Source organism: Nomascus leucogenys, chromosome 4 (genome assembly GCF_006542625.1).
Source record: "Nomascus leucogenys isolate Asia chromosome 4, Asia_NLE_v1, whole genome shotgun sequence".
Lineage (NCBI taxonomy): Eukaryota > Metazoa > Chordata > Mammalia > Primates > Hylobatidae > Nomascus > Nomascus leucogenys.
Genome location: NC_044384.1, coordinates 108,787,399 through 108,814,540, shown reverse-complemented (window position 1 = coordinate 108,814,540; position 27,142 = coordinate 108,787,399). Strand labels below are relative to the sequence as shown.

The window sequence follows — 27,142 nt, the reverse complement described above, 5'->3', positions numbered from 1 at the left end:
GTTTGCTGTGTATGTGTATCCTGTGTATTGCTTGTGTGTGCACATGTATCATACATACGTGTGTATATGTGTGTTGTGTGTATATGTGTGTTGTGTGTGTGCAAGGCTCAGGGATATAGGAGAGACAGTGTATGTAAAGGCACACCTGTGGGGAGAAGGTGGGCAGGCCGACTTCTTTGTGCTCAGGGCTGGCTGTGGGCTGGCTGGGGGTGGGGAGGAGAAGCTTGTTCTGGCCCCTGGATGTTGGGGTCCAGAGGAGCACACCCACTGGAGGTCACCCTGCCCTGGGCTCCTGGGAGCAGCGGAGGGGCCCAGTGACAATGTAGTGTGTTTAAGCCTGAGCCAGGCTGCAACCTTGCCCAGCTCAGCTGTGGTGCCCCAGAGGCCCCCATGGGGACAGTGGCCAAACTACATCCACAGCTCAGCCAGGTCTCACCTGTCAGTGCTGGAACCTGAGCACCAAGACCTGCAGCACCTGCCTGGGGTGTGGCAGGGAGAGCCCTCACGTGAGGCGAGTCCACCACTTAACTCTTTACTTGCCCCTGCCCCTCAACCCTCCAGGGCACCTGCACCCTCCCCTCCAACTACCTCCTCATGGCTCTGGCCAGGGCCCTTGGTGTCTTATCCAGCACACCTGTTGCCTACCTGCCTGAGGGACAGGGAGGTCATCCTCAGGGTGCCTGGGACAGATGGTGCTACCCAGGAGAGGCACTGGTACTAACCTGGACAGACCAGCTGCCTGGCTGTGCACCTGGCCCACCTACGTTATGTTTCTCAGGGTCCCTATCTTTGACCCCTTTGACGACTCCTTCACCTGAAAATCCTTCTCCCAGGCTCTCCCCACCTTCCCTTTACCCCTCCTTGCTCCTTTGCCTCAGGGAGATGTGAAGGACACAGGACTCCCTGACAGCCCCCTCACCACCCACATCTGATCAAGGAGGTTGGGAACTTGAGAACTGCCACAGGGATGGGGTGGAGATGGTGGGGGAAGCCCTGTGGTGCTGCAGCTCGGTCCTGCATCCTTCCCCATCCAGCTCCATCATGGCGTTTCCCATACCACTGATTGGACTGGAAACTCCCTGAAAGGAGGAAGCAAGTTAGATTCACCTCCAGGTCCCTCCCAGGCCTGGAGAGGCTGGCATGCTGTTGGCACTCACTGACTGCCTGGTGGCCGACTGGCTGGATGGAATGGTGACCTGTGACCAGTCTGTCTCTCTCCTCAGCTGACCTGAGAGTTCCTGGAGGCCAGGGACTGTGTTTGCCTCACCTCGGCACCTCTGTGCCTGGGGCAGAGGAACTGCTCAACAAGTTCTGGTTGAACGAATGGAGGGAACACTAAGAGCGAATAATTATTGAGCGCTTACTGTGTGCGAGCAGCTGCAGTAAGCAATGGACACTTTTTATCTCAGTGAACCCTGCAGAGGGTTCCAATGAGGGAATGGAGCAGACCTGATCTAACCAAGCTGGGGGTGGGGAGGTGCCTCATGGCAGGTGCCAGCAGACATGACAGGGACTCCCGCACATGGCACCACAGCAATGCTGTCAAGGTTGCCCGTGGAATCTGAAAGCGGAAACACTCGTCTTTATATCCAGAGTTGGCCAAAGCAAGACACCAGCAAATCAGTTCACCCAAAAGTGTGCAAACAAGATTTCCCATGCCTGCCTGTCTGCAGTTTTTCTCTCTCCTCTCTCTTATATAACTCTTGTTTAAATCAGTCTATAGATTCATGTTCCTTGTACAGAAATAAACAGAGAGCTAATAATTAGTGAAACATCTTTGGGTTATTCTTTGCAATACATATTAATAACAGCCCCCTGAGGGAGGATTCTATTATTGTCTGCATTTTATAGATGAGAATGTGGAGGATCAGAGAGGTTAAATAATTTGCCCAAGGCCACACAGCTGGTAAGTGGGGAGAGAAGTATGCCCCAGGCAGCCCCACCTGTCCAGACTCCATGACCTAATGCTCCTTCCTCTCTCAGGCATAGCCCAGGAAGGGCAGCAAAACCACCCTGAAGTGGCTGGAGTGTGGGTCATGCCATCTCTGCACTTCCCTGAGGTGATCTTGAGGAAGGATGGATGGTCCTATGCCTGCTTCTCACTCCCTGGAACTGCACTGAGGCCAGAGCCTGTACCCCACATACTCAGATCACCCTCTAGAGCTCCTCAGGGCCTGCAGGAGAAGGTGCTGACTCCATGTGTTCAGACTCTGCATCCAGCCCACCCCTCGTTGTCACACACTGTCCCCTCCCAGCACAGACCCTCTCTCTCCTGGCTCTCTGCCTAGCCATTTTCCTTCACAAGGAAACAGAGAAAAACTCTTCCTTCCCAGAGACCCTTAGGACCCCATCAGAATCATCAGTTCATCCCGGTGGCCTTTGCTCTAACTTGCTGTGGGATCTCTAGATCCGTGTGACCCCATGCAGGGTCAGGGGCTCCCTGAGGAGTGGGGGCCAGCTAGGGTCCCTCCATAGCCCCATCCCCAAGTAAGGGACTGAGAAGACAGGGTCCCAGGAGCCCCAGTGGCTTTTCCAAGGAAGGAGCTGAGAAGATGGTCCCAGGAGGCCCAGTGGCTTTTCCTGGGGAAGGGGGTGTTTTCACAGTATGTGCACCTGTATTTGTGCATCACTGCACAAGCAACACACAAGTGGCTATGTCTTCACATGTGGGAATGTGTGTCCACATCCACATGTGTGTGCTCATCTGCACCTGTGTGTCCATGAGTGTGCACACACGGAGGTGCCTGTGTGCACATACAGTTGCATGCTCCTGAATTGAGGTATGTGTGTGCATCTGCATCTTTGTGTGGGGCTGTGGGTGCACCTGTGTGGCCAGGGTGTCAGGGTTGGGGTGTGTGGCTATGACCCTCCTTGGGGCCACTCCTTCCTGTAGCTATAAGTGCATAGTTACAGCTGAGAAAGGGCAACACTGTGACAGTCACATAGAGGCCTGCTGATCTTAGGGTGCCCCTGCAGCATCCCTCCAAGTTCACCATGGCGAGGGAGGTGCACCGTACCTTCGACTGGAGCCACTACCTCAAAACCATTCTGCCTGAAGCTCTAGCTGAGCCCCACCTCGGCCCTCTGCCACCAGCATCCATCAGCTGCAGTCTTGGTGAGCAAACGAAGATGCCTCTTGGAGTGGCTGCCTAGGGGTGGGGTTGTTCAGTGGTGGGTGGGTGCACCTACCCTGGGTAGTCTCTGAATGGCAAGACCCTGGTTTTGGGGTCAGGCAGACTGCAGTTAAATATTAGCTCAGCTTCTTTCTGTGAACCTCAGTTTCTTAATCTGTCAAATAAGACAACAAACCCCTGGGTTATTAGAGGACTGGATGGGGTCAGGTTGCCACAGTAGATGCTCAGTCAGTGGGAGCTGCAGTGATTACGAAAATGCTTATTATTATTACAAGTCCAAGGGTCTGCACCTGAGGAAGTGTCCTCAGGAGTGGGCTGACAAACTGGTTGAGAGCATAGTGCCCCAAGTCTGTGTAGGGTGTGGATGGCTACAGATGGAGCCGGGATGGGGGTGAGAGGATAGGGCGGGGCTGAGTGGCATGGGGGATATGCCCAGTTAGGGTAACCAAGGGCTCTTCTGTGTGTGAAGCCATGGGGACATCCAGGGCTAGTACCTAGGAGGAGGGCGATGAACACCTGCCTGAGGGACTGCATCTGTCCATTCACAGCCGCCTTGCCATCCCAGAGCTCTCGCCTCTGCCAGTGGGCCGCTGGGCCTCCCCGCTGCTGTAACCCAGCCGGCCCAGGGTCCCCTGCAGTGTCCCACCAGGGCTTCTCTTCTGCCTTCCTGGCCTGAGACATTGGTTTTGGTCATCCTTAAGGAGCCTCTTCTTGTAGAAGTGGTTGAGCTGGCTGCCCTGGGCTGGCTTCCCGGAGCAGATGGAGTCCTCAGACAGTCTTATCCTCTCAACACCTGAGGCTGCCCACTCGGCCAGGCCTACACTGGGCTGTCATCCTATTGCTTGTCTGTCTTCTGCTGCCGCAGGGCCTGCAGGAAGACACTTTTCACCTGGCCCAGGATCTCGTGGTACATCCGGAGGTCCTCCTCCTTTCCCCGCAGGGCACTGCCCAGGGCAGCCTTTAGCATTTCATTCTCCTCCACCTGGATGGCCAGCCTGGACCACAGGAGACAGCGCTCAGTGTGGTTGGAGCTGCATATGGGTGTGCATGGGTGACAGAGGGCCCTGGGAATGTGGTTGCCAGCATGGCTGCTCTTCAGGCTCAGGCTTCCCTCTGACCCATCCCCTCCTCTCACTGACTCTTGTGGGTACCATGGATTCCTCTCTATGGGCCTGGCTCCCTGCATTGTAAGCCACCTTAAGCCCCCTTACAAATTGAGTTCTAATTTGTAGACGTTCCCGTCTTTCCCTTACCATAGGTGCGTGGGATCTTAAAAGGTTTAACGTAGTGAGAAACTGGGTTCAGTGATCCATGCTTGATAAAATTTCTCTTGGACTATGGGTCATTGGGGTTTGGGCCGGGCCCTCTGTCCTCTGAAGGCCAGTCCCTGAATTACAGGCCTAGAACCCAGGACCAAGCAGGACCAGCCTTCTGGGCAAATGAGTCAAAAGTGCAAGGGGAGGGACACAGTCCCTCTGCCCATGGAGGCACCTCCACTCAGACAACCCTACCCTTTCAGGAAGGCGGGGCAGGGGAGCACCTGGTTGTCAGCTCTTCCATCTGGGATTCCACGGGCACGTCGGAGAGCTGGGCAAATGATGAGTCCTTCTTCTCACTCCCAGTTGGGTTGTGCCTGTTGTTAGAGGTGGGCAGACCTGTGGGGCAGTAGCGACCACTTTCTGTGAGGAGGCCACAGCCCTGTGCTAGCACCCTGCTTCTCCTCCCCCCATTGCCCACTGCCTGCTCTTCCACATGGTGAAACGCTACACCGCCTTCGGGGTGCAGGGCAACTCTGAGCTCTGCCTCTCTCCGAAGCCCTCCCTGATGCCTCCTCTGCATGCCTCTGCCCCTGGCTTTGGCCTCTGCTACAGCCCTGACTCTGCGCGCTTTGTATCAAGGTGGTTCCTCACCACCCTGTCTCCATCTTTATACTTTACAAGTTTCTGGTAATTTGTTTTCTTTTCTTTTTTTTTTTTTTTGAGGCAGAGTCTTGCTCTGTCACCCAGACTGGTGTGCAGTAGCGCGATAGCTCACAGCAATCTGCGCCTCCAGGGTTCAAGCGATTCTTGTGCCTCAGCCTCCCGAGTAGCTAGGACAACAGGTGCCTGTCACCATGCCCAGCTAATTATTGTATTTTTTGTAGAGAAAGGTTTTGTCATGTTGGCCAGGCTGGTCTCAAACTCCTGGCCTCGAGTGATCTGCCCACCTTGGCCTCCCAAAGTGCCAGGATTACAGGCATAAACCACCATGCCCAGCCTGGTAATTTGTTTTCAAAAAGAGAAGCCAGCTGAGCCTGAGGTCTGGCCTGCAGGCTGAGCCCGCGTCTAGGCTGTCACTGTACCTGATGCCCTCATACCAGTGGTCCCCATCCAGGCCAGCAGCTTCATACTAGGAAGCAGGGGATCCAGGGTCCTGGAGTTGAGGGGTACAGAATGCTCACAAAAAGGAGACAAAGCGGCCCGGGGTGGGGTGGTCCCAGAACTTTGGGAGGCCAAGCAGGGGCAGATTGCCTGAGGTCAGGAGTTTGAGACCAGTCTGGCCAACACGGTGAAACCCCGTCTCTACTAAAAATACATAAAAATTAGCCAGGCGTGGAGGCGTGCACATCAAGACTAGTCTTGTGTAAACCTGTCTCATTGCTGGGGAGGCAGCAGAGTGGCTCTGCCCTCTACAGGGGTTGGACTGAGTGTTCTTCAGGGCCTTTCCTGGCTCCAGGGGACACTGCTAAGCTGCCCCTGGCTTATTCCACGCATTGAGCACCTCCACATCTCCAACTAGAGCTGCCCTGGATGGGAAACTGCTTGTTCAGCCTGATGGAATTTTCTAAGCCCTATGACACAGGGAATCAAAAAGAGCCTCGGCCGGATGCGGTGGCTCACGCCTATAATCCCAGCACTTTGGGAGGTCGAGGGGGGTGGATCATTTGAGGTCAGGAGTTCAAGACCAGCCAGGCCAACATGGTAAAACACCATCACTACTAAAAATACATAAATTAGCAGGGTGTGGTGGCGAACCCCTGTAATCCTAGCTACTTGGGAGGCTGAGGCAGGGGAACTGCTTGAACCAGGGAGGTGGAGGTTGCAGTGAGCTGAGATCACGCCACTGCATTCCAGCTTGAGGGACAGAGTGAGACTCTCTCCAAAAAAAAAAGACAAAGCTCAACTGGTGGCGAACGTGGGCAAAATCACCGCATCAGAAAACCTCAGGACTGAAAAGGCCCTCAGAGGTGGTGTGACCCACAGTAAATCACTTGGCATCAGCAGACCTGGCTTTCGCCCTCTGCTGAGAGGCCTCAGGCAAACGATCAGCCTCTCTGAGCTGGTTTCCTTAGCTGAAAAAAAGGGATAATAGTTGCTGCCTCTAGAGCTTTGGCAGCCTCAGTGAATTCTATTTGGCTCTCAAGGCCCTGTGTGATTGGACCACTCCAGCCTCCCTGCCTCCTCGCTGTTCCTCTAAGTGTCCAGCTAAGCTTCCATGCACCGGCACTTGTCCTTCCCTCAGGGATCTGCAGGCCACATCCCCTCCCCATTCCTCCATCTCTGCTCAGATGTTTCACTCCCCCACTGGAGTGAGACTGCCATGGGGGACTGAATTGTAAATCTAGCCTCCTCATTTTACGGATGGGCCAGGGGGAGGCGGGTAAGTGGTGCTCTGCTCACCAGAGGGGCAGGATTTTGCCCATGTTACAGGCCAGTAGGCAGCAGAGGCCACCTGGACACTTTCCCTCAGGCAGCTGCCCTCACTGTCCAGCAGGGAACAAAGTGACTTGCCTGCTGTGGCTTAGCTCTCCCTGGTTGGAAGTCCTGCTGCCCTGTAGGAGGTAAGCCCCAGCCTGGAAAAGCCACACTCCTAGGGAACATATTCCTGAGAGTCCAAGAGGGTCAGCAAGGCTAAGCCCCAGGAACCCTTCCTTCCCGGCCTGGATTCTCAGAAGCTCCTGGCCCTGCTGGTGGTAGAAGAGAAAGCAAGTGGCCACAACACCCTCTTTATGCCCTACTTCTGGCACACCCTTCTGAAACGTTCTGACCTCATCTGGGCTGAGCACTGAGACCAAGGGTCTGACCATCCTTGGCTGGGGAGGGGTTGGGGGGCTACTGGGGTGTTGAAAGAGGGTGCAGTGGGAGCAGCGGCACCTCCACTCCAGAGCCTGGAGGGGGCTGGGATGGGTGGGATGGGAGGTCCAAGAGAGGCAGGCCCAGCCCCTCCACATTGGAGACCCTTCCTCCCTGGGAGTCAGCCATCCCAGAAATGGCTTCTGGCTCTGGCATCCTCCAGCTCGCCCCAGCCCCACAAGATGCTGATGCTGCTGGTCTGAACACTGCACCTTGAGAACCACTGTGTTACAGCGATAGACCTTTCAGTTAAGGACAGCATTTCCGAGCTTCCCTCTGCACCTGGCTATGACCAACTGTCTGGGATCTGGCTGATGGGATGAGAGCAGAAGTGACATACGCAACCGTAAAAGGTAAGGAGAAGTTTGTCTCCTTCCCTTCTCCCCTTCCTGCTGCTGATGGGAAAGCTCAGGCAGTCATTGTAGACCAGGAGATGGAAGCTGCATGTTGAGAATAGTGGAGCCACAAAACAGAGGGAGCTTGGGTCCCCAAACCTCTGGTGAGGCTACTTCCTGCTTATATCAACTTGACCGTTGCAGAAGGCACAAAAGGACTCCTCCCCTGCTTCAACCACTGTTGCTTGGGCTTCCCCAGCAGACCAGCTGTGCCCCATGACCACTTTGAATGAAGTCAGCTCAGCACAGAGGGTTGAGGGCTGGGGTGGCTGGGGGCATTCAGCACTGCCACCTCATGCTGAGGGCTTACAGGTGGCCAGGCCAGGGCCACACGAACCAATGGAGCTCTGGGGCTCCTGCTTCTGACTGAGAGGCCCGGGGAAAAGGACACCCCACAGTGGGGGCAGGCAGAGCTCCACCCTGATGGATGCTCTGCTTCCCACATGCTCGCTGATGGGCTGAACAGTGCAGTTGCCTGGCTCCTCTGTTAGCAGCAACACTGCCCCCACCCCCTGCACTGAGACTACTGCCCTGGCCCCTACCTGTTTTGGTCCTGGGAGCTGCTCTCTGGGAGGCTGATGCCTTCCCTGGCTCCAGGCGTATCTTCTCCAGATGTTGCTCCAGCACCACGGTGCGGTGTCGCTCCTCCTGCAGCTTCCTCTCCGACTCCAGGAGCTTGCTGTTCCTCTCCTCCACCCTGGTGATTAGAGAGGAGGGGATGCCACATGCCCTGGCAGGCAGGGGCAGGCCCCACCCCACTTGCTCAGGCCCTTAGAGAGATGGGTACATCTTACATTGGTGGTGATGGGACCTCTTCATTTTCATTGCAGTAACATGCATTTAAACACCATATGGTTCCCTCCAAGGTTAAAATTTAAAAATGATCAGTCCACTCCCAGCCCCTTCATTCCCAATTCCTGCTCTCTAAAAGCAATCACTTACAACACTTCTGGCTGCTTTTTTAAATATTTATTGCCATATTTCTACAGACGCTTATGTTGCTATTTTTAGGTTTATATAAGGTTTAAATATAATCTTTTGACTTCCTGTCATGCAAAATGAGAATTTAGTTTTATTTTAGTACTCTCCCCCTACCAAACAGAATCACCTCTATACATTTTTGCATGAATTGATATTAGGTATCAGTGTTCTATCACAGCTATAACAAATTACCATAAATTTAGCAGCTTAAAACAACACAAATCTATTATCTCATAGTTCTGTAAGTCAGAGGCCTGGCAAGCTCAGTAGGTTTCTCTGCTTCTGGTTTCACAAGCCGAAATCAAGGGGTTGGCTGACCTGGGCTCTTATCTGGAGGTTCCGGGGGAAAATCCACTCCAGGCCCATTCAGAGTGTTGACAGAATCCAGTTCCAGGTAGTTGAAGGACTGAGGTCCCTGTTCCCTGCAGGCTGCTGGTCAATTTCACCTTCTAGGAGCCACCTTGCCCCCTCCATCTTTAAAACCAGCTAGATACTCTTATCACGCTTTGAATCTCACTACTCTCTCTGACTTCCTCCACAGCATCTCTCTGAATAATCCCAGATGGAGATATTTCTCTGTTTTTAAGGGCTCAAAAGATTAGATTGAGCCCACCAGATAATCCAGGATAATCTTCCCATTTTAGGGTCCATAACAATAATCATATCTGCAAAATTTCTTTTTCATGTAACATAAAGCACTCACAGGCATAACAGCAGGGAGCAAAGGGCATAGATACCAAAAGCCTGTCTACATTAGGACAATTAGTTAGAGCCATGATGCACAGTGTCATATGTCTTTTCTCATTTAATTGTTCGCTTTTCTTGGAGTTAGTGATTATCTTAAGCTTATTGTTTTGTTTTCTACATGCCTGTCATAAACATTATTTCACATGAAGCACTTGTTTAATCCCACTGGAGCTTGAGCTTAGGTCCTTCCTGTGGCTAGGTGTGCCATTTCAGACTTCTATGATACTAAATGTTCATTCAGTGAGGAAGCCAGACCTCCCTGAAATCTAACCCAAGCCAAGAGTTACATGCACACCTGAAAATTAGAGGGGCAGCCTTGAAACTGACAGTGTTGGAGGAAGTGATCTTTCCACCTTGGTGAAGGGTCAAAAGGAACAGAATGACAACAATTTTGAACAGTATACAACTACAAATAAAAGCTGTATAGTAACACAGTAAACAGCTACTAACACATATTTAGGCATATTCCTTGAGCTTTTATTTGCAAAAGCAAAAACCCAAAACAACCTAAAGGCCCTTCATCAGGGGACAAACAAATAAGTGGTAACATATTCATACTATAGAACATGATAGAATACGATAGAGCTGTGCTCCCCAACACAACGACTGCGAGGTTCACGTCCACATGTAGCTATTACAATTAAAGTTCAGGGGCTGGGCCCGGGGTCCCACACCTGTAATCCCAGCACTTTGGGAGGCCAAGGTGGGTGGATCACCTGAGGTCAGAAGTCTGAGACCAGACCAGCCTGGCCAACATGGTGAAACCTCGTCTCTACTAAAAATACAAAAAAAAAAAAAAATTAGCTAGGTGTGGTGGCATGCTCCTGTAATCCCGGCTATTTGGGAGGCTGAGGCAGGAGAATCACTTGAACCAGGGAGGTGGAGGTTGCAGTGAGCTGAGATTGTGCCATTGTACTCCAGCCTGGGCAACAAGAGCGAAACTCTGTCTCAAAAAAAAAAAAAAATTAAATTTCAGACCATGCATGATGGCTCACGCCTATGCTTTGGGAGGCATAGGTGGGTGGATCACTTGAGCCCAGGAGTTCAAGACCAGTCTAGACAACATGGCAAAACCCCATCTCTACAAAAAAAAATACAAAAATAAGCCTGGCACGGTGGCGCATGCTTGTAGTCCCAGTTACTTGGAAGGCTGAGGTAGGAGGACCACTTGAGCCTGGGAGGCAGAGGTTGCAGTGAGCAGAGATTGCACCACTGCCCTCCGGCCTGGGCAACGGAGTGAGGCTCTGTCGTAACAAAAAGAAAAAAAAATAAAGTTCATGAAAATTAAATCAAAAATTCAGTTCCTCAGTCACACTAGTGACATTTCAAGTTCTTAAACTGTATTGGTCAGTGCAGATACTGAACAACTCCATCATCACAGAAAGTTCCACTGGTCAGTAGTGGAGTGTGTTAGTTATCATGAGAGTGGGTTTCTGATAAAGGATAACTTTGTCCTCACTTCAACTTTCCCCCATTACATTTCCCTTCTGCCTTCTACCACGGGATGCTGCAAGAAGGCCCTTGTCAGACGCTGGCACCTTGATATTGGACTTCCCAGCTGCCAGAGCTGTGAGAAATAAATTTCTTTCCTTTATAAATTACTCAGTCTGTAGTATTCTGTTATAGCAACACAAAATGGACTAAGACACATCCTTGGACCCAGCTGGGTAACATACCTGAACTCCAGGATAAGGAGAAAAATCTTATAACAACAGCACAGCTAACACTTTTTTTTTAGTGCTTTCCATGTACCGACTACTGTGTTAAGGCACTGCATAAGCATTATTATGTTTAACTCTGTAAGTAACCAAGAGATGTACTAATATTACTTCAAGAAGACACAGAAAATCTAAATTTGAAAAAGGGTCAAAGATCTACCTCCAAAAAAAAATCAGGTCAAGCCAGGTTCTCAAGAAAGTTCTATCTAACCTCCAAGGAACCAATCATTTTTGCTATTCTGACAATTCCACAATATAGAAGAAATAGATGGCTTCCTATAAGTTTACAAAAAACTTGATTTCACAGTTAGTAATAGGGTAAATGTATTAGTACTGCTGCATAACAAGTTACCACAAACGGTGGCTTAAAACGATACAAAATTTCCAAAAAACATAAAGAGCTCCTACAACTCAACGACAGGACAAACAACCCAAATAAAAGGAGGCAAAAGACTTGTGTTTCTCCAAAGAAAATATACAAATGTCCAATAAGCACATAAATAGATGCTCAACATCATCAGCCATTAGGGACATGCAAATCCAAACCACAAAGAGATATCACTTCAAACCTACTAGGATGGCTATAATTGAAAAAAAGGAAAATAAGTGTTGGTGAGGATATAGAAAAATTAGAACCCTTGTACACTGCTGGTGGGACTATAAAGTGGTGCAGCCATTGTGGAAAAGTTTGGTGGCTCCTTAAAAAGCTAACCATAAAATTGCCATATGATCAAACAATTCCACTTCTCGAATTGAAAACGGGGACTCAAACAGGTACTTGTACAGCAATGTTCTTGTAGCATTATTCACAATAGCCAAAAAGGTGGAAACAATCCAGGTGTCCATCAACAGATGAATAGATAGACAAAATGTGGTATATGCACAAAATAAAATATTATTCAGTCATAAAAAGGAATGAAGTTCTGACATATGCTACCATACGGATGAACCTTGGAAACATTGTGCCAAGTAAAATAAGCCAGACACAAAAGGGTAAATATTGTATGACTCCACTTATACAAAATATCTAGAATAGGCAAATTCATAGAAAAGAGGTTACTGGCTGGGCATGGTGGCTCATGCATGTAATCCTGACACATTGGGAGGCCGAGGCGGGTGGATCACCTGAGGTCAGGAGTTCAAGACCAGCCTGGCCAACATAGCGAAACCCCATCTCTACTAAAAATACAAAAATTAACTGGGCATGGTGATGGACGCCTGTAGTCCCAGCTACTTGGGAGGCTGCGGCAGAAGAATTGCTTGAATCCAGGAGGCAGAGGTTGCAGTGAGCCAAGATCACACCATGACACTCAAGACTCGGCAACAGAGTGAGACTCCATCTCAAAAAAAAAAAAAAAAAAGAGTACAGAGGTTACTAGATGCTGGGCTTAGGGGGTGGCGTATGAGGAGCTATTGCTTAATAGTAATAGTAATACAGTTTCTGTTTGTGGTTATGAAAAAGTTTGGAAATAGTGGTAATGGTTGCACAGTATTGTTAATGTAATCAGTGCCACTGAATTGTATACTTTTAATGGTTAAAATGACAAATGTTTGGTGTATATAGTTTACCACAATTAAAACATACATATACTGCACAGATTTATTATTTCGCAGTTTCTGTAGGTTAGAAGTCCAAGGTTGGCCTAGCTAATTCGTCAGTGTCTTACATGGCTGAAGTCAAGGTGTCAGAAGGAGTTGCTATCTCATCTGAGGCCTGGGATCCTTTTCCAAGCTCACTCAGGTTGTTAGCAGAAGTTAGTCCCCTATAGTTCTAAGACTGTGGTCTCCATTTTCTTTTTTTTTTTTTTTTTTTTTTTTGAGACGGAGTCTCGCTGTGTCGCCCAGGCTGGAGTGCAGTGGCGCAATCTCGGCTCACTGCAAGCTCCGCCTCCCAGGTTCACGCCATTCTCCTGCCTCAGCCTCTCCGAGTAGCTCGGACTACAGGTGCCCGCCACCATGCCCGGCCAATTTTTCTTTTTTTGTATTTTTTAGTAGAGACAGGGTCTCACCGTGGTCTCGATCTCCTGACCTCGTGATCCGCCCGCCTCGGCCTCCCAAAGTGCTGGGATTACAAGCGTGAGCCACCGCGCCTGGCCTGTGGTCTCCATTTTCTTGCTGGCTAATGACTTGGGTGGTTGTCAGCTCCTAGATTTCTCTCTTTATTCTGGAGTTCAGGCATGTTACCCAGCTGGGTCTAACGGTGTGTCTTCGTCCATTTTGTATTGTTATTACATAATACCACAACCATCCACTGCCATGTTGTTCTCTCCAAAGCACAGTGGTTTTGTCAGAGGTGTTTGAACCAGAGCAACTCTATCCTAAATAGGAGCTGGGTGAAATAAGGCTGAAACCTACTGGCTGCATTCCCAGATGGTTAAGGCATTCTAAGTCACAGGATGAGATAGGAGGTCAGCACAAGATACAGGTCATAAAGACCCTGCTGATAAAACGGGTTACAGTAAAAAAGGTGGTCCAAACCCACCAAAACCAAGATAATGAGGAAAGTGACCTCTGGATGTCCTCACTACTACCCTCCCACCAGTGCCATGACAGTTTACAGATGCCATGGCAATGTCAGGAAGTTACCCTATATGGCCTAGAAAAGGGAGGCATAAATAATCCACCCCTTGTTTAGCATATCATCAAGAAATAACCATAAAAACGGGCAACCAGCAGCCCTGGGGACTGCTGTGTCTGTGGAGTAGCCATTCTTTTATTCCCTTACTTTCTTAATAAACTTGCTTTTGCTTTGTGCTGTGGACTCGCCCTGAATTCTTTCTTGCATGAGATCCAAGAACCCTCTCTTGGGGTCTGGATCAGGACCCCTTTCCTGTAACATCTTTCTGGTGGCCACTGAAGGGACTAAAGTGAGGAAACTCCCAACTCAAAGGTTAACTTTGGGTAAGTGTTGGGGTCCTGTAACATCTTTCTGGCGACCACGGAAGCGACTATAGTGAGGAAACCCCTGACACAAAGGCTAACTTTGGGTAAGTGGTGGGATCCAGTAACATCTTTCTGGTGAACCACAGAAGGGATGATACTGAGGAGAACCCCCCAACCCAAAGGAAATAGACTTCAGCACTGATTGGACGACTTTGGGTAAGTGAGGTACACAAACCTGGGTAAAGGATGGGATTGGGTTAGAGGCCCAACTTAGGGGAGTTAGAGTCTGTCCTAAGACAAAGTGAGTCAGAGGCCCCTCTTAATAAAAAACAAAGATGCTTGACTGACCTTGGGTTAGAGGCCCAACTTAGGAGTGTTAGAGTCCCTTCTAAGATGTAGGGGGTTAGTGGTCCTCTCAGTAAAGTTCCTCTCGGTAAAGTCCCTTTCAGCTAAAAATGGGTTTGGCACCACAGGATGTTAACTGCTATTCTCTTTGGATTAATCTGTCTTGCACTCTTCGCTGATGGCTATGGGTGACAAGATTAGGCACGTACAGGACTGTGGGACATGGGGAGCTTTTTCTTCCCTAAAAGGGAAAGCTGAGAGCGCATGGGACTGCTGGAAAAGATCCCTTCACTACTGACAAGCAGCCGCCTGAACTTTTCAGTGTCGCTGCGATGGGTGGGTCTTTCTCTGGCCTCTCTGAGCGCCTCGCCTTCCCCACTCTGCTTCAGGCAATGCTTTACTCTTTCTCTCTCTCTCTGTGCAGACTGGTAAAAATCATTGTTTATCTCCTGTAAAGTTTTAATTAATTAGAAAAAGGATTTGTGAGGCTAGTCTTAAGCTGCAGCGAATCTGGTGTGCTTTATGTGTTTTTCTGTATTGTTCCATCATAAAGAGGGGTACCTTATGATGGAACACAGGCTTAGGACACCCATAAGCCTGCTTTTCAAGACGGCCCAGCAAACTGGTTACAAACTTTGCTGTAGATCCCTGAAAAACCTGGATGAGGTTTCCTTCTTGTCTTGTAAATCCTTGGGAGCTTGACCTTGTAACCATGTGGCCATGCTTTCTCTTTCACAATGGCAGCCTGGGTTCAGGGTTCCATTCCCAGCTTAGGGGATGAGTCCTTTATCTTCTGTCTGTATGTAGATATACTATATGTGTGATGTTTATACATGAAAGAGCTTTAACTAATTGGTTTGAAAATAAAAAGAGCTTAAATATTTTATCAGAAAAATAAAAAGCATAATGTCTTTCAGTTCATGTGACTTGAGTAATTTTTGGGAAATAAAGAGAGTTTTAAAGATTATTGGTAAAATAAAAATATCTTCAAAAATGTAAACATTTAATCTAAATTATGCAGGTCAGATATTACATTTACTAAATTCTTTAAGATCATAAACTGCTTCTTTGACTTTTGAAAATTGTTCAATTTACCTACTTTAGAGCATTAGATTCTACATAAGGCCTGGGGACATGTGGAATTAGCCATGTCCCCTAGCTATGCAAAGATGGTTATAAAGAAAAGAGATTTTATGTACGAAAGGATGTTGTATGGTAAATTCTTGTCCTAAAGTAAAACGACTAGTTGCTTAAAAAAAGGGAATTTATGCAAGAAATGTTGTATAATTTGAAGGTTGTTAGGCCTCCTAAATGCCTCGTAAAATGCCATTATGACTCTTAACTGTATGACTTACCTGCTTTACAGCTAGGTAAGGCCTGGGACACATTAGAAGTTAGACGGTGGAAAGAGTCAGACCTTACCCGCACTTCTGTTTGCTGTCCTAGGCTCCATACTAGTACGTAATTAAAATCCCAAACTTACCAAGGTTTTCACCAAAAGTAAAAGTTGCTAAGAGTTATCAATGTAACATGTAATTGAGTCTACTAAAGAAAGAGTTCTACATGCGAGGTGTGTAAGGAAAGTGAAATGTGTTTTTGGTGAAAAATTACAAGAAGTCATGGGAATGTGGATTTTTCTTGCCTAGATTAAAGGTTAAAGGATTGTTCTAAGTTAGAATAAAACTAAAGGTTTAAGCAAGGGGTGGAAGGTTTGTGATAAATTAATTGTAAAAGAAATTCTGTGTGTGAACATACTGACTAAAGTTAAAGGGGTATTATTCAGTTTTTCCGTCAATTAAACATTGGAATAAAAGCACAACAGGTTTTTCTTAGAGCAAAAACCTGCCTATGATCTCTTTAACAAAAATTTGTAAAGGGTTATACAAAGTTTGTAAGAATCTTACCTTATGTTCAAACTGATTAAGATTAAATAAATTTATCTATAAGGTTTTATTAAGAATTGGATTTGACATCAATAACGCACTAATGCAACAGTAACATTTGGCTTATTTGGTATAGAAATCATATAGAAAGCATTGTCAAATATGAAATAGTGTTTGGCTTTCACTGGACTATATTTGTATAAATGTGTTACTGGTATATGTTCCAAAATTATTTTTAAAACTCCTATAATTCTGATATGGCTTAATGTGTTATTAATAATTATTACATAAAATCATTGTGTGCCACAGAGGTAACCAAAATTTCCTAGTCAATTGTGGATTTAATAGTGGCTGTCCTAAGACTTTTTATCATCTACAATTGTTGTCTTGTTTTAATCCTCTTTAGAAGGTGGTTTATAATCAACTACAGGACTTTGACAGATGTTCTTGAATGCAAGTTTCTGATAACTTTGGAAATTGTAACATCAGAATAGAGGAAAAAACTTTCAGGACTCATGGAGAGCTGAAATGTTCCTGAATATCAAACAGAAGTTAACTGCATGTACTAAACTGAAGAAGTCTAAAGTAATCTTTTTAATTTTGTTTCAAACGTTGCTGATCCTTTTTGTTTTTCAGAGTCAAGGAAACTTTTCAGCTATTTACAGCTTTTAACAATTGAGTAAAGCATACTCCTGTGAACAAAATTTGGAACATATTTGTTTCTCTCTACCTGATTTCTCCAGAATTTGGAAACTATGTGTGAGTATTCTTAATTTATGGCAATGTAGTTATTTGCATAAGTGCAATACGAATCTGTTTTCTTTTGCAACAGGACACAATTGGAGAAATTGGTTATTTTACCAAAACTTTGACTGGAATGGTGTGCTTTCCTTTAAGGAATCAAATTTGACTCGTAGAGCCAATAAAAACCCCTTGGGCAACTGACCTTGTTTATTCCTGTGAACCAACCAGTGATCTCTGACTGCTGCTCAGAAGAAACACAAGGGATGGGTCATGTAAAAATCTGGATCAGTATTCTAATTCTGGGCATGTATTGGAATTGGCTAGCAACCCCATATCAGCTTGGTTCCAACAGTTGGCCAGTTCATGGAAAGCCTTCTAATTTAGTTTACTTGGGATAATTTTACTTACCTTGCTTTACTGTTGTGGAATATATTGCTGTTGTACTCTTTGTATAGGAATGCAGGATAAGCTTACTGAATGTTTTCTTAAATTGAACACTTATTAATCTTCCAGATATCATCTTTTGTTGGACTCAAGAGTTATGAATGGCCCTCACCATACTGATGCTTTCTGACTGAGCTCCTCACTACCCTGAACACAAGAGGGAGGAATATCATCGCCCCTATTCAGCCTGGAGAAGTTACAAAAGATGGATCTTTGTCCCTCTGCAACCCTTAGGATTAATGGTTCTCCTGTAAAAGGGATGGGGGGGAAATGTCAGAGGCATTTGAACAAGAGCAACTCCATCTTAAAGAGGAGCTGGGTAAAATAAGGCTGAAACCTACTGGGCTGCATTCCCAGATGGTTAAGGCATTCTAAGTCACAGGATGAGATAGGAGGTTGGCACAAGATACAGGTCACAAAGGCCCTGCTGATAAAACAGGTTGCAGTAAAGAAGCTGGCCAAAACCCACCAAAACCAAGATGACAATGAGACTGACCTCTGGTCGTCCTCACCGCTACACTCCCACCAGTGCCATGACAGTTTACAGATGCCATGGCAACATCAGGAAGTTACCCTATGTGGCCTAGAAAGGGGAGGCATGAATAATCCACCTCTCATTTAGCATATCGTCAAGAAATAACCATAAAAATGGACAACCAGCAGCCCTGGGGACTGCTGTGCCTGTGGAGTAGCCATTCTTTTATTCCTTTACTTTTTTTTTTGGAGACGAGTCTTGCTCAGTCACCCAGGCTGGAGTGCAGTGGCATGATCTGGGCTCACTGCAAGCTCCGCCTCCCGGGTTCACACCATTCTCCTGCCTCAGCCTCCCGTGTAGCTGGGACTACAGGTGCCCACCACTATGCCCAGCTAATTTTCTTGTATTTTTAGTACAGACGGGGTTTCACCCTGTTAGCCAGGATGGTCTCGATCTCCTGACCTCGTGATCCGCCCGTCTTGGCCTCCCAAAGTGCTGGGATTACAGGCGTGAGCCACCGCACCTGGCCTATTCCTTTACTTTCTTAATAAACTTGCTTTTACTTTGCACTGTGGACTCGCCCTGAATTCTTTCTTGCATGAGATCCAAGAACCCTCTCTTGGGGTCTAGATCAAAACCCCCTTTCCTGTAACAGTTTGCAGGAGAATGTCTTCAAGGCCAGCAAGAAAATGCTACTTCCACTCTGGCTTCCTGTGTCTCTGACAGCTAGACTCAGACTAAAAGGACTCATATGATTAGGTCAGGCCCACTCAGAGAGTCTCCTGTTTGATTAACACAAAGTCATCTGATGAGTAACCTTAAATAGCTCTGCAAAATCCCTTTGGCCATGTAAGTTTACATAATTGTGGCAATAATATCCTACTATATTCACAGGTTCTGCCCACGCTCAAGGGAAGAGAAGTTTATAAGGCATGTATATCGGGGGTGGGAATGTTAGAATTCTGCCTACCACAGTAAAAATAGAGGAAAAAAGAAAGAAAATTAAATTCAATGGCATTGTAAGAGAGTAACATAACATAGTTCCAAGAACACTAGAGCTGTAAGATTCAACATCGGAATTAGGTTAAAGGAGAAAATCAGGTAATCCTTCCAATAGATATTGAAGAAGCATTGGTAAAATCAGTAGCTATTTCTGACTTTAAAAATTCAAAGTAAAATAAGAATAGAAGGAAACAACACAATAAAGTATTTTAAAAACAGAAACTAATAACCCATCAATAGAAGAATGGTAAATAAATAACAGTGGATTTATACAATAAAATATTCTGTAACCATAAAAGGAATACGGACTGACATGAAAATGCAATATGCTAAGTAAAATAAATAGCAGAAGATTATGCATAATATATGATCTAATTAAAAAATTTACAACAAATTAAAAATTTAAAAACAAATATAAGGATAATATAATTCAGCCACTTGACTGAAAACAAAAAGGAATATGTGGCAGCTATTGACTCAACTGTGGGGAAGGGGCTTTCACTTTTCCGTTATGAATTTCAATAATGTATGCATTTTGTTTAACTCCATTTATAATAGGGGAAATAATAAACCAACAGCAAAACATCATATAAAATAGCAAACCGCATTGTGAATTCCCACAAAATTTTAGGAATAAGCAATCTCTTGATTTCTCTCCTTCTCCCCTATAATGTGCCTTCCACATCTCAATAAATGTTATCCTCACTCATGCAGTTGCTAAGCCCAGATACCCGGGGATCAGCCTTGCCTTCTCTTTCTTCCTCATCTTCAGCTTCCAATCTATCAGCAGGCTCTACAACTTTTCCTGCAAATACGCACCAAAACCAGCTCTTTCCTCATCCTCCCCCCATCTCCAGACCCGAGGCTGCTCCTCCTGCCTGGGATCTACAGATGTCCATAAGCTTCAAGACCTCTTGGACCCTTTGGTATTCTGATTATTCTCTTTTGACCAATCTCTGGTCTCACTGATTTTCTTCAATTGTTAACAGGCCTAACTCAGCTAGATCCTAATTTGTCAATGTCTTTGATTGAGATTCTAATAGTTCTGCAAACTCATGTGCATCAATCTCATGAAATTCCAAATATTTTGAAAGATTTACCTTTTTGCTTCATAATTGATTTTCATTGTATTTCAAGAGTCTGACCAAAGTGACCCAATGCCAATGTGAAGTGAAGAATATTAAATAGTCAAATGATGACTGTTTTGATGTTAAAAATTTTGCTTTCATGGGGACTGTAACTGTGGGGATGCTGGTAAAAAATACTCAGATAAGGAGGTTTCCCCCTACCTAAGAATGCTAAGAATGAATTTAGCACAATGACACAAAATCTTCATGAAGACAAACATACATAATATTACACATTATATACATAATACCATATATATAATACATAAAGTGTTCTTTTATAAGTCAAATAAAAATATAAACAACTCTAAAACATGTGCAATGGCATGAATAGGTAGTTAAAAGAAAAAAACGTAAAAGTTATCTGGAAAATATACTTATCCTCACTTTTGGTCATAGCAAAGCAGATAAAAACAAGGAGATACTAGCATTTCCTTGTTAGTTTGGCAAAAATGTTAAAAGATTAATGAAACATAGTAACAGTGAGGGTATGGGGGAAAACAGTTCACATTATTGGTAAGAATGTAAATTGATTCATTTTAAAAGGCAATTTGTCGGCCGGGCGCGGTGGCTCACGCTTGTAATCCCAGCACTTTGGGAGGCCGAGGCAGGCGGATCACGAGGTCAGGAGATCGAGACCATGGTGAAACCCCGTCTCTACTAAAAATACAAAAAATTAGCCGGGCGTGGTGGCGGGCGCCTGTAGACCCAGCTACTCGGAGAGGCTGAGGCAGGAGAATGGCGTGAACCCGGGAGGCGGAGCTTGCAGTGAGCCGAGATAGCGCCACTGCACTCCAGCCTGGGCGACAGAGCGAGACTCTGTCTCAAAAAAAAAAAAAAAAAAAAAAAAAAGGCAATTTGTCATGATTTGTGAACATTTTAAATGTGCATATTCTTTGATTCAGCCATTTCTTTTTTAGGAATTTGTGATACAGATATACTCTCATAAAAATGTAAAGATGCATTTAATGTAAGTCTATAAAAACACAAAAATTAGCCGGGCATGTTGGCATGTGCCTGTGGTCCCAGCTACTCCAGAGGCTGAGGTGGGAGGATCACTGGAGCCCAGGAAGTTGAGGCTGCAGTGAGCTGTGATCACACCACTGCACTCCAGCCTGGGTGACAGAGTGAGACCCCGTCTCAAAAAAAAAAAAACAAAAAGGACTAAGATAATATCCATCTACAAGTTCAAAAAAGTAGTAAGGAAGCCTGTAGTCTATCAGGACCTTGGGAAATGGGAGGAGGGGAGGAAGCACCAATCATGTGAAATTGAAACACAAGGGCAGCATTCATGTGTTCAGGAAATCTAAGCCAATAAATCCACATAAAGTACCAATCAGAGACCACTGAAACCCTAAAAGCTTCACAGAAACAAATGCAGAACACCTCCACAAAAACACTGTCATCACCTAAGAACTTCTACAAGAAAAAAAGCCCCACTGAAGATAAGCTCATAAAATCACAAAAATCGAAACCACACAAGGAAATAATTTACTACACGGGGAGAGCTGACAGACATTACTTAGGATCCTAATTAATGAAGATGGTAGAAAACTCTAAAGGGAATAAGTTCAAAATTATTAAAAGGAGAAAGGCAAAAATTGTAATGAAAGAACAAATGCTATAAGAAAGAGAACAAGAGGGTTTTGTTGTTGTTGTTTTGTTTTTGAGACGGGGGTGTTTTGCTCTTTTTGCCCAGGCTGGAGTGGAGTGGCGTGATCTCGGCTCACTGCAACCTCCGCCTCCTGGGTTCAAGCAATTCTGCTTCAGCCTCCCGAGTAGCTGGGATTACAGGTGCCTGCCACCACGCCTGGCTAATTTTTGGATTTTTAGTAGAGATGGGGTTTCACCAACCTGGCCAGGGTGGTCTTGAACTCCTGACCTCAGGTGATTCACCCACTTCGGCCTCCTAAAGTGCTGGGATTACAGGCGTGAGCCACTATGCCTGGCGGAGAACAGGAGTTTTTACCGAAAAATACAGTTATCAAAATAGGTTTCATGGTAGATGAAGCACAACTGAAGATATTTACTGATCTAGAAGACTGATTTGAAGAAATCACCCAGAATTCAGCCCAAAATAGTAAGGGTAAAGAGATGGAGGAAAGAATAAGAAAGTCTAACATATATTGACTAAGAATTTTAGATTAAAAGAATAGGGAGAGTGAGGAAGAGGCAATATATGGATAGCAGTCCTTGGGAATATATAAAGTCCTTGGATTGAAAAAGAACACTAACTTCTGAGTAGATAAAATTACATATAACATATTTACATATATTTACATATGTATACTTTACATATACCTATATACAAAAATATACACATATTTACATTTATATGTAAAATATATATTTACATATATGTAAAGTCACACATATATACATATATAAATATGTGGGCATATTACATATATACGTGTGTGTATATACGTATATGTATATACGTATCACAGTGAAATTTCAAAGTGTCAAAGACAAAGAGAATAATCTGAAGAAGCATCGGAGAGAAAGGACAAATCTATTAAGGAATGACAATAAAACTGATAGCAGATTTCTTTTTAGCAATAGTAGATGATAAAAAACAATGGGATAGCCTCAAAGTGCTGTGAAAAAATACCCATCTATTTAGAATTCTATGCCCAAATTTCTCTTGAATTCTCATTCAAGACAGGCAAAATAAAGACATTTAAAAATAAACAGGCCAGGCATGGTGGCTCACGCCCGTAATCCCAGCACTTTGGGAGGCTGAGGCAGGCGGATCACCTGAGGTCAGGAGTTCAAAATCAGCCTGGCCAACATGGTGAAACCCCAACTCTACTAAAAATACAAAAATTAGCTGGGTGTAGTGGCTCACACCTGTAGTCCCAGCTACTCAGGAGGCTGAGGCACTAGAACCACTTGAACCTGGGAGGCGGAGGTTGCAGTAAGCTGAGATCATGCCACTGCACTCCAGCCTGGGTGACAGAGAGAGACTCGGTCTCAAAAAAAAAGAAAAGAAAAATAAATAAAATAAATAAAAATAAACAAATACTCAGAGAGTTTACTATTTACATGGCCTCACTGAGCTAAAGGGCATCTCAGTAAGAAGGAAAGTGAACCTAGAAGGAAGATTGAGATACAAGAAGTAACAGTGAGTGAAGACATTTTCAAACATGTTGGCAAAAGGAAATGAATATTGACTATTCAGTATTCAAGACTCACTTTGGAGGGTTTAATTTCAGGGTTTAAAAAAAGAATGTGGAAGAGAAATATTAGGAAACAGTAACATGAAAGGCACAAATGGAGAAATCAAAGTTAAAACATTCTAAATTTATTCTTTTGCTTAAAGTGATAGTAGCAAAACCAACTAACTTTAGATTGCTGAGTTTGATGTTAAAAGTTAAGGGTGACCACTAAAAGAACAGAAATACAATGTCTAACTTCCAAACTTGTAAAGAAGTAAGAGAAATAAAACTTGATCAGTCCAATATAAGGGAAGAAAGGAGAAAAAAAGGAACAAAGAAAAATCATGGCAAATAGAAAATATTAATTAAAGTGATTAAATATTACCAAAATCAAAATGGATTAAATGATACTGTTCAAACACAGAAATTCCCAGATTAAATTTAAGAACAAAGCTGACTATGTGCTTTTTAAAAAAGAGACATATTTAGTGACTTTTGTCATGGTGGACTAACCAACTCCTATTGCAAGTAACTAGAAAAATGGATAAAATGTAAGAAAGAACTAGTTTTCAGACAATGGACAACAGGACGACACACACTGAATACAAGACTTGAGGAAAGGAAGGACTTGAGCTCGGCTGGCCCACGGCCCTGGCTTTCTGCCTGAGGCACTTTCCACTGCAGTGTGGGGTGGGGGCAGGCACGCAGAGCACCGCAGTCTCGCTGGGATGAGCACACAGGATTAGGGAACTGGGTGGGGGAGGGCAACTGAGGCAGCTGGAAATTGCAGGGCAGAGTAGAGGAGAAGGGAAGCTAGGCAGAGAAAGACTCCCCCACCCTCCCCCATGCAAGGCTGGGACAGACTCTGCAGATAAAGAAAGGAGTAGATATTGAGGATCTCTGAGAAAGGAAGGTCCTGTACTTTGGGATAGTTAAAACATTTAGTTTTAATTTAAAATAGTTAATTTGGTTTAATTGGCCAATCATCAGTTTTTAAAGGAATCATCAGTTTTGATGATTGGCCAATTTAGTTATAACTAAACGGTTTTAGTTTAAAACATTTAGTTTTAAACCAAATAGATCTGAGGGAATTTGAGTGCAGAAGGTGCCTGGGTTCCCTTTTCTTGTTACAGCCCGGGAACGTAGCAATAACCTCAAGGAAAAAAGGCAACAGGTCTTGGTTGATGGGCCTGGCACAGCCTCACAGAGCCCCCAACACCCCACAATGACACAGAGTAGCAGGAGGAACCCAAGGACCCAAAAAGGGCCAGCATATTCACAAAGAGTTGCATGTATGTGACTGGGTGTGAGCACCTCTTTACATTTCGTACCCCAGGTGCCCTGCTTGCCTCACCCCAATCCCAGCCCTGTGTGGAGAGGCCCTGGAAATGAGATGTCACATGGAGACAGATGTCACATGGAGACAGAAGCCACATGAAGGAGAACTGAGGCATCCCTGCTGAAGTGCCAGCTGCATGAGACCAGTGAGTGACCCCAGCTGACATTATGTGGGGCAGAATTACCCAGCCAAGCCACAGAATCGTGAGAAAGCACAAACCATTGTGTTTGAAGCCAATAGGTTTGGGATGGTTTGTTATGCAGCAATAGCTAACTGAGTCACCTTTTTCACACACCCCCAAACTCAGATGTAACTCAAGAGAAATGAGAGAGAAAGCCTGCATTGAGTATGTTTCTACTATTTGATAGACTAAAGACTTGTACTATCCATTACATTCCAATTATAGAAAAAGAATTAATGTTGCTTTTCTCATATACTTGAGTATGTCTGAAATTCACATCTTCTCTATATACTATGTGAAAGCAAAGCTGACTACTCACTATTTAGGTAGCAGGCATCCTTTGTTTTGTCCTTCCCTGCACCCCTAGCTCCTTCTTTTGCTATCAGTACCCCCATTTTCCCTTTGGCAAACTACCCTTCCTGCATTCTGTGAGCACCCGGAGGAACTTCAGTCAGAGCGCCCTCACATGTGGGGTGGACACGGGCGCAGCACTGGCCAGTTCAACCTTCTCTCCCAGAACCCATGGGCACAAGAGCTAAAAGCCATTTGGCCATGCCATTTCAGTGGCCCAGGGAACTGCCCAGGGTCTCCTGCTACCCAAGATGCCTGCACCTTCTCAGGCTCCTCTCCTGCTCTCTGCATTGGAGTCTGCCAGTACCTTCCAAAAATCTGCTTTTCACTGAATTCAGCCAGAATTGCTTTCCATTGTCTGTCATCAAAGAGCCCTGACTGATACATGATATGGCCTGTTAGGGCAGAAACTCAGTGGTGTGCTTAATATTTTTCAGGGTGGAGGTCACATGGTTGAGCCATGTGTTGGCCTGGACACCTGCAATTCTTGCCAAAAGGATCATTTGAGTGAGGAGCACTGATTTATCTGAACGGAAGTCTGTCAACAACCCTTTAGAGAAAACCATACCTCCTGGTCCAGTGCCCCAGGCCTCGTGCTTCCCTCCCTGCCTCCCCAGCTATCAGCACCTCTCTTGTTCTTTGAGATTCCAGATGTCAGTCTAGCTTGTGTTTTCTTCCCACCAAACCCTCCAGCAGCACCAAGCACAGTGCCAGGCTCATCACAGATTTTAATTATTGTTGGATTGATTTGACTGATTTACTCATGGGTGTCTCTCCCTCGAGACTCCCAGCAATGTCCACATGCCATACAACAGTCCCCTTGGGTGCATGTAGAATGGGGCTGTTCCTAAGGGCAAAACACAGAGTGATGACAGGGCCCCAAGGTTGTGGGGCACATGAGTTGTGGCTAGGAATGCCCTGGACCAACACTAGGAGCCGAGCTCTCAGGTGAGCGGGACCCAGTCATAAATGAGGCCTGGCCCCAGTCCCCACCCCATGCAGGCCTATAGGAGAGATCCTTGGGTGACATGTGTTACCGTTTCTGCAGAACAGTGACAAACTCGGTGAGCCGGTCACGCTCCACCTCAGCAGCCTGCCAGAGGGCCTTGATCTCTGTCACTTGTGCCTGCCAGCCTTTTTGTTCTGGGGAGTCCGAGAACCTGGGGTCAGGGTGGAGGGCAGAGGGCAGAGGTCATCTGACGCCTAGAAATAACACTTACCCCTGTGATGGTTGGAGGGACTAGAAGGACAATCAGGGCGAATGTCAGCCAGAGCAAAGGAAGCAAACCCAGTCCCTTTAGGTCCTCCCCTGCTGGCTTCTTTGCCCACCATTCCTGGTCCTGCTGAAGTCCCTAGGCTCCAAAGCTGAACCTACCAGAACTAGAGTTACTCTGGTACCTCTGTCCATCCAAGCCCTGTGGGGGCCTGGAATTAGTCTGGTGCTATGGCAGGTGGCTCTTGGGGACCTGGGGTGCCCTGGGTATCTGTGTGGCCTTTAGGGCCTGGCTGCCCTACCCAGTGTCAGGTGTACCCAGTCTCTGTGTCCCTGCCAGTCTCTCCCAGCCCTCCTGCATCTTCTGGCTTGGTCCCCAAGCCCAGCCCACTTTCCTGGAGCCTGGGCATTTGGCTTTGTGACTTGTTCAATTTTCTCCAGCCTTAAGCCAACCCATCACTGCTTCCCTCTTACCACTAGGCCTGCCTAACAGCCCCTTACCTGCTGGCTGGAGCCAGGACAGAAGGTAAACTCTGCCCCCCAACTTCAACCCCCCAGAGCCCACATGTGAGTTCCAAGCTGCTCTTCGCTGTGCCCCCACTTTTCCCAGTGAGACCCTGAGCTTACTTTTCTAGCAGTACAGGGCATAGGGAAGGCTGCAGAGCTGGGCAGTGTACTGAGAACTGGGCTGGGGCATGTGACCCTGAGGGCTGACTTCTCTGTGGTCTTGGGCAGGTCTCTTCCTCTCTCTTGGCCCCAGTTCCCCCACTAAACATTGAGAGGGGTGGTTGAGATGGGCTCCGAGAACTGCAGACCCCTCCATGACTCCTAAATATGCTCTAAGGCCTTGCTACTACAAGTGGTCTCTGAATCGGTGGCTCTGGCATCTCCTAGCAGCTTGTTAGAA

At 46.1% G+C, this 27,142-nt stretch overlaps 1 protein-coding gene across 1 annotated transcript in view; it reads right to left on the bottom strand.

Annotated features, from left to right (window-relative positions):
* Positions 1-3,263: 3,263 nt before the first annotated feature.
* Positions 3,264-27,142, bottom strand: part of CCDC13 (coiled-coil domain containing 13) — a 64,098-nt gene continuing 40,219 nt past the window's right edge. The window contains exons 13-16 of the mRNA XM_030812029.1: positions 26,060-26,182; positions 8,184-8,338; positions 4,675-4,789; positions 3,264-4,129 (exon numbers count right to left, since the gene is read on the bottom strand). Coding sequence (XP_030667889.1) covers positions 3,970-4,129; positions 4,675-4,789; positions 8,184-8,338; positions 26,060-26,182 — 553 coding nt within the window. The 3' untranslated portion in view covers positions 3,264-3,969. The remainder of the gene's footprint in view (positions 4,130-4,674; positions 4,790-8,183; positions 8,339-26,059; positions 26,183-27,142) is intronic.